The sequence below is a fragment of the Coregonus lavaretus genome (genome assembly GCF_964263955.1).
Source record: "Coregonus lavaretus genome assembly, chromosome: 5".
In the NCBI taxonomy this organism is placed as follows: domain Eukaryota; kingdom Metazoa; phylum Chordata; class Actinopteri; order Salmoniformes; family Salmonidae; genus Coregonus; species Coregonus lavaretus.
The window spans coordinates 23,878,982-23,901,218 of NC_139992.1; the positions used below are offsets into that span (position 1 = coordinate 23,878,982).

The 22,237-nt window shown below is 43.2% G+C and overlaps 2 protein-coding genes across 2 annotated transcripts; both read left to right on the forward strand.

Moving 5' to 3' along the window:
- The first annotated feature begins 7,011 nt into the window (after positions 1-7,011).
- Positions 7,012-12,323, forward strand: LOC311129412 (cytochrome c oxidase copper chaperone-like). The gene is made up of 4 exons (XM_084161695.1): positions 7,012-7,085; positions 7,793-7,916; positions 9,699-9,808; positions 11,943-12,323. The coding sequence occupies exons 2-3, from the start codon at positions 7,801-7,803 to the stop codon at positions 9,781-9,783; spliced, it is 201 nt and encodes a 66-aa protein (XP_084017821.1). The 5' UTR covers positions 7,012-7,085; positions 7,793-7,800; the 3' UTR covers positions 9,784-9,808; positions 11,943-12,323.
- A 2,655-nt stretch (positions 12,324-14,978) lies between these two features.
- LOC311128727 (popeye domain-containing 2-like) lies at positions 14,979-21,533 on the forward strand (the record flags this gene model as incomplete). Its single annotated transcript, XM_084160972.1, has 3 exons — positions 14,979-15,475; positions 20,736-20,844; positions 20,961-21,533. 3 exons carry the CDS (start codon positions 14,979-14,981, stop codon positions 21,531-21,533), a joined length of 1,179 nt encoding a protein of 392 aa, XP_084017098.1.
- Between the last annotated feature and the right edge of the window lie 704 nt (positions 21,534-22,237).

The window sequence follows — 22,237 nt, forward strand, 5'->3', positions numbered from 1 at the left end:
CGTCTGGCACTGCAGGATTTGAGTCCCTGGCGGCGTAGTGTGTTACTGATGGTAGGCTTTGTTACTTTGGTCCCAGCTCTCTGCAGGTCATTCACTAGGTCCCCCTGTGTGGTTCTGGGATTGTTGCTCACCGTTCTTGTGATCATTTTGACCCCACGGGGTGAGATCTTGCGTGGAGCCCCAGATCGAGGGAGATTATCAGTGGTCTTGTATGTCTTCCATTTCCTAATAATTGCTCCCACAGTTGATTTCTTCAAACCAAGCTGCTTACCTATTGCAGATTCAGTCTTCCCAGCCTGGTGCAGGTCTACAATTTTGTTTCTGGTGTCCTTTGACAGCTCTTTGGTCTTGGCCATAGTGGAGTTTGGAGTGTGACTGTTTGAGGTTGTGGACAGGTGTCTTTTATACTGATAACAAATTCAAACAGGTGCCATTAATACAGGTAACGAGTGGAGGACAGAGGACCCTCTTACAGGTCTGTGAGAGCCAGAAATCTTGCTTGTTTGTTTGTAGGTGACCAAATACTTATTTTCCACCATAATTTGCAAATAAATTCATTAAAAATCATACAATGTGATTTTCTGGAAAAAAAATTCTCAATTTGTCTGTCATTGTTGACATGTACCTATGATGAAAATGACAGGCCTCTCATCTTTTTAAGTGGGAGAACTTGCACAATTGGTGGCTGACTAAATACTTTTTTCCCCCACTGTAAGTGGTGCAAGACAGTAGGAAAGTGATGCAGAAAGCACAAAAGTGACACGAGACAGTAGATAAGTTGCTTACACCAGTAAAAAGTAGAAAGAACAAGTTTTGCTCCTACTCCTGCTGCTGTAGACCCTCATCTTTCAAAACCCATTAAATTATGCTTCTGTGTATTTCAGATGACATTGCGTGATTCACAGCCAGTTGTGCTTGTTAAAAGCTACTGTTCCTGTGTGGCTGGGTGTGGGATATGCAATCATTTGGTTGCATTACTATATCAGACTGCCCATTACTCTGAATGTGGCATGTCTGTCGTCCCTCCTGTACTATGGTGCACTGAAACAGAGCAGAAGTGGCATAAACCACGAACAATGGTTTGTATCATTTCAATACACCTGCTTCTACACCTGCATTACTAGCTGTTTGGGGTTTTAGGCTGGGTTTCTGTACAGCACTTCGAGATATTAGCTGATGTAAGAAGGGCTATATAAAATAAAATTGATTGATTGATTGAATACCAGACAGTTGTCACATGGATACTAGCATCTCTCCTAATACCATCTCATAAATAAATAGGGAGTGAAGCCAGGACCTGTGGATGCCATGGTTGTAGTGAAGCCCAAACCAGATGCTACTCCGGCAAGCGGAATTAGGTATGCAGAGTCCAATTAAATAGGCAGACTACAATGTGTTGCGAAATAAATGTTATTAATCGCTGTTAGATTCTGGTGTATTTCCTAGTGAACCCTTTACTTTTCCTGATATTGTTATTCCAGATCTACACTTTTACTTTTTACTACTGTTTCCAGTAGCTTACAACAACACACATCACACATGCAACATTTAAACAGATAATAATACTAGTCATTGTTGACAGCTCAAATACATTGGCCTATATATTAAACACATTAGACATTTTAATTGACCTTGTGAAAAACCTTATGTAATCATCAGATCCAGCAAACCGCTCCAAGCAGAACTTGCTGCTGATAGTTATCGCCTCAATTTGATTTCGGAGCCTTGCTATCTCTACACTAAGTTCTTCATTGTGGTCAAGGGACATATCCAGCGCAGCAGGTTCAGTACTGTGGCAGTAGTCATGGTCAGGAGGACAGTCCAATTCCACAGACGGATCATTCATGGTTTCTGTGTTGGGACGCTCGGTCCTTTCCCAAACTCCGCGCCGTGGGGCTGGAAGACTGAAATTGTTCCATTGAAACAGCACTGGAACAGCTCCCTTCTTCAGACGTCTGCGCCTAGCTGGAGTCGGAGGCTCTATCACATCTTCACTTAGAAAGTGTCGGCTGCAGACTTGTGTGTTTGTTGTAAGAAAGTTGACTCGTCGAATGTTAATCACCCACCATTTATGTAATTCACTGTCTTTGGGAAAAGTAAAAAAACTAACAGAAGAATTGCATCCGGCAGACACTGTACATTGCGGCACACAGCAGTGATGGCTGGAAGAGCTGTCATCCCGTTTTTGAAAGGACACTTTCGTACGTTTACACGTCATCGTGTTATAAGTCAAGACGAAGTATTACAAGTATAAACATTAAGATAAACAACAACAACGACGAAAATTAACCGTTTCGGATGTTTTTGACGACAAGCATTCAATGCTAGCATACGGTAGCACAGCATTCTACGATAACCGGAAGTTTACGTCCATCCTGAGATTTAACCGGAAATACGTTATGCTCGCCTGTGCATATCGCCTATTGGTCCTCAACCTGCAGCTCATGCCGTGTTCACGCGCTAGTCGGAACTCTGACATTTCCGACTTGCTAACTGGTTGTAGTTACACACGTGCTGCATTCAAACAGTTAGCAAGTCAAACATTTTTGAGTTTCCTAGTTCCGACTAGCATGTGAACACGGCATTAGACACCATTGAGGATAAATTAGCCCCAGAGCAGGTTAGTTCTGAAGGGTTCGATGCCATAGAAATGTACCTGGCTAAAAGTTGAACTCACAGTTGACCAAAGTTAGCTCGCTAACTCCTCAAACCTCATTCGTAGTATAGGGCTCTGCTCTCCGTTGTTGGTTAAACCGGCCATAGCCTGGTGAACCATGGTTTAATGTTTACATTGCAGGTTAAGATAACTAACGTAGCTGGTTAGGATAATTAACATAGCAGATTAGGAGAATTAACATGGCAGGTTAGGAGAATGAGGATAAGGTTAGGAAAAGGGTTACATTTAGCTAAAATGCATAGCAAGTTAGTATAATTAACGTGGCAGGTTAAGAGAACTAACGCAGCAGGTTAGGATAATTAACGTGGCAGATTAGGAGAATTAACATGGCAGGTTAGGAGAATGAGGTTAAGGTTAGGAAAAGGGTTAGGCTTAGCTAAAAATGCTAAAGTTGTCAACAATCGACTCGTTGTGCAGCCCAATCAGCCACGCAAAACAGTCTTGAGCGGCAACACATCTGTCCGATTAGCCGATTTGCTTTCCATACACAGTCTATTGTGTGTATTGGACATTCATATTGCACTCTACAGCGTTACCTATGGATTGTGCAACCATGAAATGGGGTATCAGGACACATATTGTAGTTGTAATGCCCTGATATCAGGAGCTGGCGGCGAAAAGTTTGATTAAAGAATTTATGAAAACTCTTGGGAATTGTGTTCTTTGGGTGTTACTGAGTAGGCTGATATCCCATTTCATGGGTGCACAGTCCATAGGTTAGGCTGTACAGTGCAATTTGAATATTCAATACACACAATAGGCTGACTGGGATGTTGATTTCCCACAGTCAAAGCCATGCAATAAGAGCTAAGAAGCTAATATTTGTGTAAACTCTTGAGAATAGTTTTCTGTGGTGTCACGGAGTAGGCTGATACCCCAGTTTCATTGGTGCACAATTCATAGGTAATGCTGTACAGTGCATATACAGTTGAAGTCAGAAGTTTACATACACCTTAGCCAAATACATTTAAACTCAGTTTTTCACAATTCCTGACATTTAATCCTAGTAAAAATTCCCTGTCTTAGGTCAGTTAGGATCACCACTTTATTTTAAGAATGTGAAATATCAGCATAATAGTAGAGATAATTATTTATTTCAGCTTTTATTTCTTTCATCACATTCCCAGTGGGTCAGAAGTTTACATACCCTCAATTAGTATTTGGTAGTATAACTTGGGTCAAACGTGTCGGTTAGCCTTCCACAAGCTTCCCACAATAAGTTGGGTGAATTTTGGCCCATTCCTCCTGACAGAGCTGGTGTAACTGAGTCAGGTTTGTAGGCCTCCTTGCTCGCACATGCTTTTTCAGTTCTGCCCACAAATGTTCTATAGGATTGTGGTCAGGGCTTTGTGATGGCCACTCCAATACCTTGACTTTGTTGTCCTTAAGCCATTTTGCCACAACTTTGGAAGTATGCTTGGGGTCATTGTCCATTTGGAAGACCCATTTGCGACCAAGCTTTACCTTCCTGACTGATGTTTTGAGATGTTGCTTCAATATATCCACATAATTTTCCTTCCTCATGATGCCATCTATTTTGTGAAGTGAACCAGTCCCTTCTGCAGCAAAGCACCCCCACAGCATGATGCTGCCACCCCTGTGCTTCACGGTTGGGATGGTGTTCTTCGGCTTGCAACCCGCCCCCTTTTTCCTCCAAATATAAAGATGGTCATTATGGCCAAACAGTTCTACTTTTGTTTCATCAGACCAGAGGACATTTCTCCAAAAAGTACGATCTTTGTCCCCATGTGCAGTTGCAAACCGTAGTCGGGCTTTTTTATGGCGGTTTTGGAGCAGTGGCTTCTTCCTTGCTGAGCGGCCTTTCAGGTTATGTCGATATAGGACTCGTTTTACTGTGGATATAGATACTTTTGTACCTGTTTCCACCAGCATCTTCACAAGGTCCTTTGCTGTTGTTCTGGGATTGATTTGCACTTTTCGCACCAAAGTATGTTCATCTCTAGGAGACAGAACGCGTCTCCTTCCTGAGCGGTATGACAGCTGCGTGGTCCCATGGTGTTTATACTTGCGTACTATTGTTTGTACAGATGAACGTGGTACCTTCAGGCGTTTGGAAATTGCTCCCAATGATGAACCAGACTTGTGGAGGTCTACAATTTTTTTCTGAGGTCTTGGCTGATTTCTTTTGATTTTCCCATGATGTCAAGCAAAGAGGCACTGAGTTTGAAGGTAGGCCTTGAAATACATCCACAGGTACACCTCCAATTGACTCAAATTATGTCAATTAGCCTATTAGAAGCTTCTAAAGCCATGACATCATTTTCTGGAATTTTTCAAGCTGTTTAAAGGCACAGTTAACTTAGTGTATGTAAACTTCTGACCCACTGGAATTGTGATACAGTGAATTATAAGTGAAATAATCTGTCTGTAAACAATTGTTGGAAAAATTACTTGTGTCATGCACAAAGTAGATGTCCTAACCGACTTGCCAAAACTATAGTTTGTTAACAAGAAAATGGTGGAGTTGTTGAAAAACAAGTTTTAATGACTCCAACCTAAGTGTATGTAAACTTCCGACTTCAACTGTACTCTTTGCCAGAATTCAGCCAGCGTTCACAAGACCATAAAATATGCAAATATTTCCCCTTTTGTGTTTTACACCTCCAGCATAAGAATAACATTTCTGAGTGCATGATATTCAGTTTCACTGGCATATAGTACGTCCTATGAGTGGTCTTAACCTGAGGTCATTTATGTCTGAGATTATATGAACATGACTGGGCATGCTAACATATCTGTATCCATTCATCATCATCAATAGCGTCTCCCAGGACTTCCTCACATTTTTGTTTTACATGTTTTGTGTCATCGGGAAAAGCCTGTATCAACCCTTGATACAGTTTGGAAATTAACTTTAGAGGTTTGTCAGACTGCCTTAAATTAGTTAAAATCTTTGAAGCTTCTTGCTTGTCCAGTGTTTGCTGCACAGAGAGAATAAAGTGTTGTATCGGCAAAAGTTCACCTCTGCGCTGTCACAGACTGGCTTCCCTGGCTGCCTGACCCTGATGAGACCCCTGTCACCATCTGATCCTGCTCAGATGAGGCATGACAAAGAATTACCTTGGTGTACATTTATACATTATATTATCCATGGATAGAATCAATGGTTCAATAATTGAAATGACCATTATTCCCATATCCCAGACTGTAGCCTACCCATCAACTCAAGATGGAACTTTGTATCAATTCACTGATTGTTATAATATACTGCAAAATTCACCTGAGCTCCGTAGACTGGTCTTCCATTGCTGTCTGACCCTGCAGGGACATCTGTCACCATCTGATCCTGCTAAGACATGATGAGCATAGTGTTGTGTACTGACTGTGCACCATGACAGTAAAGCCAGTAGAGCTGTTTATATCAGTGTGAAAAGTAAGGAATTAGCTAGGGAAACTGACAGATCAATAATGTTACATTGCCATACTGACTAATAAAAACGTCAGAATATTGGTCTTCAATCGTTTGGCAGCTGGTTTCATCGTTTGATTCAGGTCTAGTGTGGTTGAGGCAAAAATAACATCTAAAGTTAGTGATCTAGCTAGCTAACGTTAGCCAACTTTTGGCTAGCTCTAGCTAATGGTGCAATGTAGTGGAACATCATCAAATTTACTTCTGTTGAAATAGGACAAAACATTTCCATACACACGAGCTGTTAGATACTGCTACCTGACAGATAGCTAAAGGCTAGCTAGAGCTGAACTGGCTGTGGCAGCTACTAGCTAGCTAACTAGCTGCTAGTAGCTAGTTCAATCACTTCAGTCGAGAGGGGATGAAACATTAGCTAACGTAACATGTTAGTTACACGACTAACTCACCACTGGGAAGAAAATATTTTTTTCTGTCAAACAGCAGTTACCTTGCCAGCTAGATCAGTCAACTAAAGAGTAGCCAGTTTCTGCTCTGCTTGCTTTTACAACTCAGAGAAAAAGCGCAACAAAGACAGCAACTGCCTATGTTCATCTCTCCCGTGCTGGTTCTATATGCCAGCCTTTCAGAAGCTTTGCCATGACACAGCCTGTCCTCAGGCTCTGTGTGGTCCTAAATTCTGCCAGCTCAAACCGGAAAACAGCCTACCCACTCTCAGGCGTCCGCATGGTCCTAAAGCACCCTGGTGCTTGTGCAATGATAAAACTGGGAGGACAAATGTGCAATTTAAGAATGTGGGGGTGTCATGCCCCCCCCCGTCCCCAGTGAAAGTTGCGCCCCTGGTAGAAGCAAAGATGAGGGGAATGACCCTTTTTTGTTGCAGCTCGGAAATTAAAACTTCATGTCCCAGAAATCTTAGCGCAACCATTAAAAACCTGCCTGGCTACACCGTGTTGTATAAGGAAGGACACACGTAAATCGGCATTCCTGTGCAAGAAGGCGTAACAGCTAGCTAGCTAAGTATGTTACATAAGGATTATTTGCATTAGTGTGTTGTTCAATATCTTCTCTACGGAATGTTTCATTGTGCTCTGCTCTTAAATAATTCAGTACGAGTGATCTTGACATACAGTATTACAAGCTCATATTTTTCTAATATATAGCTATGTATGTTATCTAGCTAACGTTAGCTGACAGGCTAACAAGCCTCCTTGACATGTTCGCTCATTTCCAAACCAGCGACCATTCATTCACTGGTTGATTAGATGGTTTTGGTTCTAGCAGATGGCTAATGTTAGTTAGCTAACTATGGTTTTGCAAGTTGACTTTCAACGTGATATTAAGTTACCTATAATGTAGCACAAGCGAAGTGAAATCAGCTATAGGAAAGTGTAATGTGTTTGTCTTGAGTTAAATAACTACCTACAATCACAATGTTGCCATCAATTTAGGAAACTAGCAAATATATTGAAAAATGTCACTTTGAAACACATGTAGCAGAGTATCTCCTCGTGTAAAGTTGACTCATATTTTTTGCCGTCATTTTCACTCTGCGTTCAATGATGGTCCATTCTATTCGGGACCCTTGGGACGTCCCTACCCAATTTCAAGTTGACATTTAAAATGGTTAAGGTTAGATAAGGGTAGGGAAGTTCAAAGGATACCGGATAACATTGACCGTTTTGTGACGATGCCATGCAGCTAATCGCTTTCGCTTTATTTTACAGCCTGAAAAATGTCCTCCATGTCTGCTGCCAGCGTCGAGCCACAGAGGGCCATTGAGGGCACAGAGAAGAAACCACTGAAACCCTGTTGTGCGTGCCCTGAGACGAAGAAAGTCAGGGATGTTTGGTAGGCGTACATGTCTTTGAACTTTAATTGCATTATACTTATAAAGTGAACGTTTCTTGTGGACTGTCTTCTCTGGAGTATGTAGTTCAGTGGTGGTCAATGCCGTTTATGATGAGGGAGGACAACGTTTTTTTTCATGAGCATGGCCTTATTTCTATTACAGCATGTTGGATGACTCATTCATATTCCATTCACCCAGTTCAATGTAACATTGATAGGTTTAGGCTACTACATGATACTCTAATTTTCCCTATACCCATCATGAGGTTGCTACAACCTAGCCTATGAATGAAAGTTTACAACGTACGTGCACACAGGTCGAGATAAATTTGAGATGACGGACAGTGACACATGGACAGACAGTGACACATTCAATACGGCCTTCCACACTCTTGCCTATAGCTTATCTAGGGTGTAATCATTAGTCCAACAGTTGCAAACAAGAGTTTCTATTGGACAAATTCAGGTATTTTTATCCCTGTTTTATTTGCTTCTGTTTAAGAAAAGTTTTTCAACAGAATCGGTGGAAAGAATACACCCCTGATCACACATAAACACAGTTCACTTTCATAGCAGCCACGTTGTATTCATTCTAGCCTCTATGCACTCTACTCCTCTCACCTTTTCCCTTCGTTTGTGGACTTCAATGAACAACACATCAGCTGTATGTGACCAGGCGAAAAAACATTTCCAAGCCAAACCATGTCATAACCGCTACACACAGCCTACATCGTTGTCCCCATATTAGCTAAAGTAACATCCTAGTCAACATAGATAATAGAACTAATGCATTAGTAAACCTGCTACAATCATGCAGTAATGTTGGTGTATAGTCAGTAAGCAATTACACTGGCGGGCCCCGATGGCAATACATTTATAAAAGCTTACCTTGACTTGGAAGAGTTCCAGTGTTGTGTTGGATAGTCATAGCCAGCTAGCTAACGGGTGTTTGAGTAACTAAACTAGCCAGCTGCATTTGCTAGCTAAGTAAATGAAACTGAAAGTGAAAAAAGTATCTCTCTCTCTTGCGTCTCCTTAATTTTTGAAGAAATTAATTTGTTGAAAACTGTTCAGCTATTGTCTTTCTTTCTCTTTGAGTCAACTACATTTACATTTTAGTCATTTAGCAGACGCTCTTATCCAGAGCGACTTACAGTTAGTGCATACATTCGAACCCACAACCCTGGCGTTGCAAACGCCATGCTCTACCAACTGAGCTACATCCCTGCCACCCCATGGGTCTCCCGGTCCCGGCCGGCAACGACAGAGCTACTCACCACATTTTATGGACTGCAGTGCTAGTTAGCTGTAGCTTATGCTTTCAGTACTAGATTCATTCTCTGATCCTTTGATTGGGTGAACAACATGTCAGTTCATAAAATGTAATGCTGCAAGAGCTCTGATAGGTTGGAGGACGTCCTCCAGAAGTTGTCATAATGACTGTAAGTCTATGGAAGGCGGTGAGAACCACGAGCCTCCTAGATTTTTTGTATTGAAGTCAATGTACCAAGAGGAGGACGGAAGCTAGCTGTCCTCCGGCTACACCATGGTGCTACCCTACAGAGTGCTGTTGAGGCTACTGTAGACCTTCATTGCAAAACAGTGTGTTTTAATCAATTATTTGGTGACGTGAATATATTTAGGATAGTTGTATCTAAAAAGGATAACTTTTTTAAATGTTTCACTATTTTTATGAAATTCACTCAGGAGGATGGTCCTCCCCTTCCTCCTCTGAGGAGCCTCCACTGATGTAGTTGCTGATGACAATTTCCTCTGTTTCAGCATCATTGAGAAGGGTGAAGAAAGTTGCACAGATCTCATCGAGTTACATAAGGATTGTATGAGGGCGCTTGGATTCAAGATTTAATGTAACTCCATATAATAAGTGGTTGGTGAGTGTGAATTATGTCTATATATCTTGCATGTCGTGGAGCACAGCTCGAGTATTAATTCAGCCTTACTTGTAGTGTTGTGAAAATAACATTCTGTCCAAGATGTGGCTCAATGGGCGGGGCACTAGAAGAAGGCATGCTTGAATGTGCTTGTCACATGCATTGAATGTGCTTGTCGCATGCATTGAATGTGCTTGTCTGGCTTATCATGGATTGTGCTTGAGCCCATGTGGTCCTCCAGTGTTTTTTTGACCTGGGCCCGTATCCTCAAAATGTCTAAAATGTCCTAGAAATCCTGTTAAAGCCTGTTTTTAAGACAAGAAAAACTCTGAGTAGGTTTTAGGATGATGTTAAGACAGTGCTCAGACAAACTCTGTGCCAGGAGTAAAATCAACTCCTAAAAGTTTCTCAGCTGATAATCACAAAAGTTTGAGTGAGGTACCACAAAGGAAAGATGGTGACGCTCATTAACCAAGTTGCAAATGATGGGGAATAACCAATGATGTATAGTGCCTTCGGAAAGTATTCAGACGCCTTTACTTTTTCAACATTTTGTTACATTACGGCCTTATTCTAAAATGGATTCTAAAATAAAATCCTCAGCAATCTACACACAATACCACATAGTGACAAAGCGAAAACAGTTTTTGAGAAATTTTAGCAAAATTATTAAACATTAACAGATACCTTATTTACATAAGTATTCAGACCCTTTGCTATGAGACTGGAAATTTAGCTCAGGTGCATCCTGTTTCCATTGATTATCCTTGAGATGTTTCTACAACTTGATTGTTCAAGTATAATTTAAAATGAAGACTTCTCGAATTTGCCTACTTTCAGCACCATGAGCTGTCCATTTCCGATTGATTGTGCCACGGCTGCTGCTTAAAGTTTCAGCACCGCAATGTATGTTACTCGAATCTGGCTTATTGTGAGGTCAATAACTGATAAATACATAATGGGCAAGAAATATAATGTTTTAAATAAAATAAATGATAGTTGTAGCAAGCTATCAAAGTTGACCTCGGGTCCTCCTTCTCATCTTGGTGATCCCCTTCTCAAACGGAACTGAATAGGCTACTCCTCCCGCAAGATATTTCATTTTTTAGACTAGGCCTAATAATATACTTAGACTCTCCTCCTGAACTGCCACTGTAAGCCTGCACAGTATTGGTTAGGCAGCACATAGGTTTGGATCAGCCAGAGGAGGCCGGGCTCAGGGTTGGAATATCCGTTGCGGTGTGTAGCGCAGACTAGTTTTATTTACACCATCCCAGCAGCTATCTTAGAAATATAACTTTGTTCTGTGCTTCTCCGAGCATGCACTTCGTAGCCTATAGGCAATGTATCAGTTGATTTAGACCACACTAAATAGCCTATAGGCGCACTTGATATTGCGTGCCCAGTGGAGAATCAGAGATGAGGGGTGGCATTGGGCACACATCGATAAACAGTATATTTATCTAATCTTCTAATAAGCAACTCATTCTAAAACACTGAGAAATAGAAATTTCATCAATGACGAATTACACTTTGACAAAACAAGTGTGGAGAATCGTTGTACCATCTAAACCGCTTTTAAATATATTTTCAATAACCACAAATATTGTATTTTCAGCTGTTTTGAAGCTGGTGTACAAAACCGAAAGTAAAAGACTCAAACTTTACTACGAGAAACATAGAAATTGCGCTCATAGAACAGATGTACCGCTTCTTAGACCTGCTTTCAACAAGTATGATAGATCTATAACTAACACATTTTCTACTCTGAGATGCTTTGTGGATACGGCCCCTAACTTCTGCATGTTTTGCAGTGTCCTCTGTAAGAACAAGTTACAATTTTCTGCCTTTTTTTTGCTCAAGTTGATCAAGCTGCAGATGTCAAGAACAGCTGTAGTGTAACGTTTGGTGGTGCAGGGCTTGTTTTTTCTCTGGGATTGATTTAATGGAGATCAATTGGATTGAATATTATTAAATAAATTATGCTTGCAGCAGTGATGGGGACAAGCTTGTATATTGGAGTATTCATAACCTTCTCTGTCACATTGTATGTACAACATTTCAGAAGGTCTGACTTCTATATGAAATGGTTTATATGTGCTAAAGTTGACACTCCTCTGTTCTCCTTTTGCAGTGTGTCGTTGGTGGCCGGCTGTCTGGAAGGGGACCTGGGATATTCCTCTTGTTTGTATTTATAATAATAATATAATATAATATGCCATTTAGCAGACGCTTTTATCCAAAGCGACTTACAGTCATGCGTGCATACATTTTTTTTTTTTGGTGTATGGGTGGTCCCGGGGATCGAACCCACTACCTTGGCGTTGCAAGCGCCATGCTCTACCAGCTGAGCTACAGAGGACCACACTGCAACCTGAATGGAAGATGTGATCGCTGCAAGGATGATGATGATGATGATGTTCCACTGAGTGACATGTGTTGGCTTAATGCTCTGATTTTCGGAATTATGTGAATCTTGTTCAGCTGATTGGAATTAAATACATTTCCTATGCAACATGACACAATTATTTGTTTTTATATAGCAGGATGAACCACAATTAAATTAATTGTATAGGGAGAGAGTGTTAAAGGGGCAATCTGCAGTGGTTACATCCATTTTTGTACTTATAAATGAATCATATGTACCCATTGATTCTTGAAGAATATAACTTATAAATGCCCCATGAGCTTAGTTAAAATGTTGTACCCAATCAGAACCCAATATATAATCTTGTTTTTATTCCAATGTTTGTAAACAACGTAAAGGTAAACCCTATATAGCTTCAAAATGGTTAAAACTAATTTTTATATTGTGGATGGTCAGTCCTTGCATCCATAGTTCTAACTATACATTTAAGAGTGATTAAATTTTTCCAGCCCCATCCCTCTGCTTTTTACCAAAATGGGGGTGGGAGAAAAGCTTTATTGTTTCAACTGCAGATTGCCGTTTTAAGGATGCAATACTGTCTTAATTTCATGCTGAACCATACCGACACCATAACTATACACACATAGGCAGACTATACTTCCTGTCACACTGAAAAAAACTTCCTGGTTTGAAGGTCCTTTGAGACTCTCCTTCCTGTTTGAGGCTGGCTTGTGACAGCTGCTCTCTCTGGTATGCACTTTGGCTTAAAATAACTTCTGCTCCAGTCAACACTTAGCATATCTGAATTCTTCTCACAACAAGGGCTGTGTTTACACAGAGCCCAATTGTGATATTTTGCCCAATTATAGGCAAAAGAGCTGATCTGATTGGTCAAAAGAACAGTTAGTGAACTAATATATATCAGAATTGGGCTCCCTGTGTAAATGCAGCCCCAGGTGCCACTGTTCTGTGAAGTGGCGAGTACCTTGCAGTTTAAAAGCCTGCTTGCTAGAAATTGACCTGAAGTTGTAAGACCTGATGCTTGCTAAGTATGCGAACAAAATGAGCAGTGAGATGGAGGTCATTCAATGGCCTATGCTCTGTAAAGGAGCCAAGTGCTTAATGGAAATGTAATGAGCATTGCCAGTGTCCCAAATTCTGCAAATAGATTGACGTAGGTATTTTTGGCAGTTAACACAACCAGGAATGTACCAACTGTAGAAATCTTCCCAGTGCAATTTGTTTCTTGGTAGTTTATTACAAGTATCTGTGATAAATCTTATTTGTGTGTCCTGCAGAAGAATGTCATTGTAATATACTAGTAGTGAGAACACCGAGGTGTCTCTGCATTGGCACCCTTTCCCTGGCCCAGTGCCTTGTATGGACGTCATGCCATGCCAGGGAACCAGCCCTACACTGTGACCTTTCCCAATTATCTGCTGCTGCAGAGAGCGGGGACTGCCATGTGAACAGCCGTTGCGTGACTGATGTCTTTGATACACACAAGTGAAGGAGATAATATGTGTACGAGAAAGACGTGAGTGGGGGCATAGCCTACATGCCTTGTATAGAATCATTAGATAAGCCTATATGATTCAAAGCACTTGTGCTTTTGAAGCAAATGTAACTTTCAGTCCAAATTGTTTATGAATATGTTAGACAACACACACACACACACACACACACACACACACCAGAATCATGTGTGGTTTTGAATCTCGATATCACTAGTGGCATGATATCAAAGCCACTCACTTCACCCTGACCCCTATTCCAGTGACACAGTCCTCTGAGAACAGTGTCTCTGACTGGTAGGGCATGGTATGTAATATATGGGGGAAGGGGGTTAATTTTTGAAACCCGACCTACACTGTAATTCTACTATTTCAGTATTTCTTAATATGCACCCAGCAGAGCCACTCTCTTGGCACCACATTGAACCAGAGGTCTAGGGGCCAAATAATGATTATGTTAAAACATGGTTCCCTTTTGGCAGAAGGGAGAGATTTTATTGGTGTGATTTACCTGGATGCATGACCACAACATCTCTCTCAATTCAATTCAAGGGTCTCTCTCTCTCTCTCTCTTTCTCTCTCTTTTTCTCTCTCTCTCTGTCACTTGTTATCATCTCACACCTCCCTCTCTCTTTTATGTCTCTCTCCCCAGCAGTGTTATGATAAGTAGTTGGTCTGCTTTCTGTCTGTGGCTCTCTACTCCTTGGGTTTCAATTCCAAACATGGTTATCCTACTAGGGGTCTCTCTCTCCCCCTCTCCCTCCCTCTCTCTCCCTCTCTCTCTCTTTGCTGCCAACTGTGAGCTCTCCAGAGCAAGCAAATGGGTGAGGGAAATAGAGAGAAAATCAAGAGACACACACAGCAAACATAGAGGGGGAAAAGAAGGGACGAGAGGGCGGGAGAGTGAAAGACGCACAATGTGAGGAGAAATCCATTCCAATCGTGTTTATGGTATAATAACCAAAGCAGGACGAGGAAATCTGTAGTCTAGCCGTACGTAAGAGGGCAACAGAGCAACTTTTGACAATTAATACCATTTTTGCAACGTTTTCTCTGTTTTAACAATACCTTGATTGAACTTTTAAGAAATAGACCAACTCCAGTGACAACTTTTCAGTCTCACTGATAAAGCAACAACAACAACTTGAGGCTTGAGTGGAGGACAAACTTTTTCTACCAGCTTTGACCTCTGGTAGCGTAGTAAACTTTGGAATATTCTGAGTGTAACAGTTTTTTTGGAACTTATTGAACTAGATAGTTTGGTTTGGAAAAACAGCCTCCCTCCACCATGAGTGCAGACAACTCCACCCTGTTGGAGACAGTTCTCTACGGCCATCCACCATGCGATGGCTGGACCAAGAACACAGAGGGGGCCTTCTACCACCTGGGCAACACAGTCTTGTTCCTGGGGTACATGGGGGGCAGCAGCACCTACGGCTGCCTGTTCATCTTTGGTTTCATGACGCCTGCCTTCACCTGCCTGGCCCTGTGGGGCTGGATGACCATGTGTGGGGTGGATGTGTTCACCTGGAACCTGCTGCTGCTGGTGGCCTGCGTGCTCCAGATCTGCCACCTCATATACAGGCTGCAACAGGATGGCCTGGCCAACGAGGAGCTGTCGGCCCTCTACTCAGCCGTCTACCTGCCTCTGGACGTGCCCATACAGGTGTTCAAAGACATTGTGGGTGCCTGTGAGAACAAGGTGCTGGCCCTAAGGGTAGAGGAGACGTACGCAGTGGAGGGCAAGACGCCCATCAACCAGCTGTCCTTTCTGCTGTCTGGGAGGTGAGTGAGAGGAGGGTGTAAGTTCTAATGTCTGTAGCATACCATTTAGAATGCATGATCAATAGTACATTACTTAATTCATTCTTGGTAGTATGTTACTGGAGATATTGGAACAGACCCGAGTCTTGTTTTAGTTGAGTTGCTGGAGTAACATAGTCAATTGCAGTTTAGTTACATTGCTGTAGGCAGATTGCAATTGTCAAGTAGTAGAGTTATTTTTCCTAGTGAATGTTCTTCTCTTAGCATTTATCTCTTGATCTGTCTGTCCAACAAAGACAATGGCTTAGACTAGGGCTCATGGAAACCTGAGCGACATATATCACTTACCAACAATATAATTAAACACAGAACACTTTCAAGAGGTCATGTGTCCTCATCAATGTTGGGGAAGCTACTCTGAAAATATAGTTTACCAAGCTACTAATTATTTTACATTTTAGTAATTTAGCAGATGCTCTTATCCAGAGCGACTTACAGTTAGTTAGTGCATACATTTTCATACTGGTCCCCCGTGGGAATCGAACCCACAACCCTGGTGTTGCAAGCGCCATGCTCTACCAACTGAGCTACACTGGAAGAAGTTAAGCTACATTACTTCACACTGGAAGAAGTTAAGCTACACTAAAGCTACCCTCAAGAAAAATATATCTTACTTAACTGAAGTTAGTTAGAAAAAGTAGTACACTACATCCAAACTACTTCGTGAAAAATTATCATATCTAAATCTGAAATGTCATAGACTACAAATTGCAAGAAAAGATCACTCTGGAGTCAGATGTTAACAGAATGTATAATTTAGCCTATTAAACACAAAAAGTGAGAATTAGGCACACAAAGTGTTTCAAGTGAGACTTAGTCAGGTCTGATGATAAAAAAGAAAGGACATTTTTGCCTACTTCACCCATATTTTATTTTATTTTAACAAAAAAAAGTAGTGTTCAGTTCCAGTAGTTAGCTACACCACTACATGGCAAAAAAGTAATTAACTACTGAAAACACTACCAAGATTTGAATTTAGTTCAACTACCACCAAGCTACTGCAAAATGTAATGCAATTAGTAGTTGAACTTAATGTAGTTCACTACTTCCCAACACTGGTCCTCAGCAGTGACTCCATCACTTCTCTGTTTTTTGGCTAAGATCATCATCTATATTTTTCATAGCTGTCTATTTACCACCACAAACCAATGCTGGCATTAAGATTGCACTCAATGAGCTGTATAAGGCCATAACTAAACAGGAAATCGCTCATCCAGAGGCAGCGCTCCTAGTGGCCGGGGACTTTAATGCAGGGAAACTTAAATCTGTTCTACCTAATTTCTACCAGCATGTTAAACGTGCAACCAGAGGAAAATAACCTCTAGACCACCTTTACTCCACACACAGAGACGCATACAAAGCTCTCCCTCGCCCTCCATTTGGCAAATCTGACTATAACTCTAGCCTCCTGATTCCTGCTTATAAGCACCAGTGACTCGGTTAATAAAAAAGTGGTCAGATGACGCAGATGCTAAGCTACAGGACTGTTTTGCTAGCACAGACTGGAACATGTTCCGGGATTCTTTGGAGAGCATTGAGGAGTACACCACATCAGTCACTGGCTTCATCAATAAGTGCATCTATGAAGTCGTCCCCACAGTGACCGTACGTACATACCCCAACCAGAAGCCATGGATTACAGGCAACATCCGCACTGAGCTAAAGGGTAGAGCTGCCGCTTTCATGGAGCGGGACTCTAACCCGGACGATTATAAGAAATCCCGCTATGCCCTCCGACGAACCATCAAACAGGCAAAGAGTCAATACAGGACTAAGATTGAATCGTACTACACCGGCTCTGACGCTCGTCGGATGTGGCAGGGCTTGAAAACTATTACAGACTACAAAGGGAAGCACAGCCATGAGCTGCCCAGTGACACAAGCCTACCAGACGAGCTAAACCACTTCTATGCTCGCTTCAAGGCAAGCAACACTGAAGCATGCATGAGAGCACCAGCTGTTCCGGATGACTATGTGATCACGCTCTCCGTAGCCGATGTGAGTAAGACTTTTAAGCAGGTCAACATTCACAAGGCCGCAGGGCCAGACGGATTACCAGGACGTGTACTCCGAGCATGTGCTGACCAACTGGCAAGTGTCTTCACCGACATTTTCAACATGTCCCTGACTGAGTCTGTAATACCAACATGTTTCAAGCAGACCACCATAGTCCCTGTGCCCAAGGACACTAAGATAACCTGCCTAAATGACTACTGACCCGTAGCACTGATGTCTGTAGCCATGAAGTGCTTTGAAAGGCTGGTCATGGCTCACATCAGCACCATTATCCCAGAAACCCTAGACCCACTCCAGTTTGCATACCGCCCCAACAGATCCACAGATGATGCAATCTCTATTGCACTCCACACTGCCCTTCCCCACCTGGACAAGAGGAACACCTACGTGAGAATGCTATTCATTGACTACAGCTCAGCGTTCAACACCATAGTGCCCTCAAAGCTCATCACTAAGCTAAGGATCCTGGGACTAAACACCTCCCTCTGCAACTGGATCCTGGACTTCTTGACGGGCCGCCCCCAGGTGGTAAGGGTAGGTAACAACACATCTGCCACGCTGATCCTCAACATGGGGGACCCTCAGGGGTGCGTGCTCAGTCCCCTCCTGTACTCCCTGTTCACCCATGACTGCATGGCCAGGCACGACTCCAACACCATCATTAAGTTTGCCGACGACACAACAGTGGTAGGCCTGATCACCGACAACGATGAGACAGCCTATAGGGAGGAGGTCAGAGACCTGGCCGTGTGGTGCCAGGATAACAACCTCTCCCTCAACGTGACCAAGACAAAGGAGATTATTGTGGACTACAGGAAAAAAAAGAGGACTGAGCACGCCCCCATTCTCATCGACAGGGCTGTATTGGAACAGGTTCAGAGCTTCAAGTTCCTTGGTGTCCACATCACCAACGAACTTTCATGGTCCAAACACACCAAGACAGTCGTGAAGAGGGCACGACAAAGCCTATTCCCCCTCAGGGGACTGAAAAGATTTGGCATGGGTCCTCAGATCCTCAAAAAGTTATACAGCTGCACCATCGAGAGCATCCTGACTGGTTGCATCACTGCCTGGTATGGCAACTGCTCGGCCTACGACCACAAGGCACTACAGAGGGTAGTGCGTACGGCCCAGTACATCACTGGGGCCAAGCTTCCTGCCATCCAGGACCTCTATACCAGGCGGTGTCAGAGGAAGGCCCACATAATTGTCAAAGATTCCAGCCACCCTAGTCATAGACTGTTCTCTCTGCTACCGCACGGCAAGCGGTACCGGAGCGCCAAGTCTAGGTCCAAAAGGCTTCTCAACAGCTTCTACCCCCAAGCCGTAAGACTCCTGAACAGCTAATCATGGCTACCCGGACTATTTGCACTGCCACCCCACCCCCACCCCATCTTTTTACGCTGCTGCTACTCTGTTAATTATTTATGCATAGTCACTTTAGCTCTACCCACATGTACATATTACCTCAACTACCTCAACTACCTCAACTAGCCAGTGCCCCCGCACATTGACTCTGCACCGATAACCCCCTGTATATAGCCTCCCTACTGTAATTTTATTTTACTTCTGCACTTTCTTTCTCAACACTTTTTTGTTATTGTTGTTTTTATTAAGAAATAAATGCATTTAGTTGGTTAAGGGCTGTAAGTAAGCATTTCACGGTAACGTCTACACCTGCTGTATTTGGCGCATGTGGCAAATAAAATTTAATTTGATTTGTTGCTAAAGAGTTTTATATTTCTTTGCTCTCCTGAGGTTGTGTACCAACACAGTTAACTAACTCCTCCTATACGGCCTCTAAAATTAATGGTTAATTGAATATACTGACAGCTACGTGTCAAGTTTATAACTCCGGGAAAGCTAATTATTATCGTATGCAAATAACATCTGTTTATGACAACTAATTCATTTACATTTACATTTACGTCATTTAGCAGACGCTCTTATCCAGAGCGACTTACAAATTGGTGCATTCACCTTATAGCCAGTGGAATAACCACTTTCCAATATGTTTTTTTTTTTAAAGTTTTTTTTGGGGGTGGGGTAAGGGGGGGTAGAAGGATTACTTTATCCTATCCCAGGTATTCCTTAAAGAGGTGGGGTTTCAAGTGTCTCCGGAAGGTGGTGAGTGACTCCGCCGTCCTGGCGTCGTGAGGGAGCTTGTTCCACCATTGGGGTGCCAGAGCAGCGAACAGTTTTGACTGGGCTTAGCGGGAACTGTGCTTCCGCAGAGGTAGGGGGGCCAGCAGGCCAGAGGTGGATGAACGCAATGCCCTCGTTTGGGTGTAGGGACTGATCAGAGCCTGAAGGTACGGAGGTGCCGTTCCCCTCACAGCTCCGTAGGCAAGCACCATGGTCTTGTAGCAGATGCGAGCTTCAACTGGAAGCCAGTGGAGTGTGCGGAGGAGCGGGGTGACGTGAGAGAACTTGGGAAGGTTGAACACCAGACGGGCTGCGGCATTCTGGATGAGTTGTAGGGGTTTAATGGCACAGGCAGGGAGCCCAGCCAACAGCGAGTTGCAGTAATCCAGACGGGAGATGACAAGTGCCTGCATTAGGACCTGTGCCGCTTCCTGTGTAAGGCAGGGTCGTACTCTCCGAATGTTGTATAGCATGAACCTACAGGATCGGGTCACCGCCTTGATGTTAGTGGAGAACAACAGGGTGTTGTCCAGGGTCACGCCAAGGCGAGATCATGGAACGGGCAGTCCTTCCCCGGGAGGAAGAGCAGCTCCGTCTTGCCGAGGTTCAGCTTGAGGTGGTGATCCGTCATCCACACTGATATGTCTGCCAGACATGCAGAGATGCGATTCGCCACCTGGTTATCAGAAGGGGGAAAGGAGAAGATTAGTTTGTCGGAGGAGAAGGTGGCAAAAAGCTTCCTAGGGTTAGAGGCAGATGCTTGCAATTCCTAGTTTCACTTGATTCAAACGAATTCCATCAACATGAATCATAAATGAAAGAGCACTGTTGGACAGTCTATGATTTATAAACCAAGAATATATGTTTTCCTCTGTCTATGTTTAACTTGGATCACTTCCCTGAGTTTTGAGGTTAAGGAGATAGATATTCATGTTAACTTGTTTCAAGGTTTTGGATTAAGCCTAGTGATGTGTGTATTTTCTCTCATTATCACCTATCCATGCTTTTCCCCCTCTCCTTCTCTCTTACTAACCTTGTCCTTTCCTGCTCTCCCTGGTAGGATCCGTGTGTCTCTAGAAGGACAGTTCCTCCATTACATCTTCCCCCACCAGTTCCTGGACTCACCTGAGTGGGAGTCTCTCAGACCCAACGAAGAGGGGAACTTTCAGGTACTGGACGGATTCTCATCATTCATTCATTCATTCACGCATTAATTCATTGATTTCTGAACCTTTAGCCTTTTCCTTCACTCTTACCCCTGACTTTTGACATTCCTGACCCCCAGGTGACCCTGACGGCAGAGACGGACTGCCGCTACATCTCGTGGCACCGGCGCCGCCTTTACATGCTGCTGTCCAAGGAGCGCTACATCACCCGCCTCTTCTCTGTCATGCTGGGCAGCGACATTGCCAACAAGCTCTACTCACTCAATGATAAGCTCTTCGCCAAAAGCGGCGTGCGCCTCGACATCCGCCTGCCCAGTCTCTACCATGTCCTGGCCCCCCCACCCCCGGGCAGCGAGGGTGAGGTCTGTAGCGGCAGTGGTAGTGCCAGGGACCAGGTAGCCCCAGTGGAGCAGCAGGAGGCAGCAGTGGTGGATGTGGACCCGGTGCCAGCCTACCAGAAGTCAGAGCCTACAACACCCCCGACCCCACGGCTGCAGATCCAAGAGAAGTCCCCCACCCCATCAACGGCAACCCCCCACCAACCCCGGGGCCCACCCTCCCAGCGTCAGCCCTGGCCCTCAGACATGGAGATGCCCTCTGGTGAGGACTCCACCAGCCTGGTCCTGGAGGATTTTGCTGATATGACCGGGTCCTTAATGGATTATGGGAGTGAGAGGGATTATTTGAGGTAGAGGGCAGGTTGCTGGAGCTAACACACTGGGCCACTACTTAAGCTACATGTAAGTACACCTGTGTGCAGTGAGAGGGTGTGCTGGGCGGGGGGTTGCGTGTTTTGCTTGCTGTGTCCACACTCTCACTAATCCAGCTTTAAAATGGCAATGCCCTGTGGTAAAGAACATCATTTCAACTTTGCAATGATTTAAGTGATTTTCTGTTTGTTTGTTTTTGCACATATCTTATGCGGAGGCTATACACTGCTTGCTCTTTCGCTTTTGAAAATGATATGAACGTTTAGAGAGTGAGTTAGTCAAATCAATAAATGTTTTGGTCAAAATCAATGAGCCTGAGAGAAAGAACATTAGATTGACCAAAGAGTTGGCTGAACTGGGACACCTCGCCTCTTGGGTACCCACCCAACCCCAAAGGTCTCTCTGTCTCTGAGGATTGTTGTTCTAAAGTTTACCTACACTCCATCTCAGGATCTCCACCCCAAAAACTCTTATTATACTGTATATGTACACTACCGGTCAAAAGTTTTAGAACACCTACTCATTCAAGAGTTTTTCTTTATTTTTACTATTTTCTGCATTGTAGAATAATAGTGAAGACATCAAAACTATGAAATAACACATATGGAATCATGTAGTAACCAAAAAAGTGTTAAACAAATCAAAATATATGTTATATTTGAGATTCTTCAAATAGGCACCCTTTG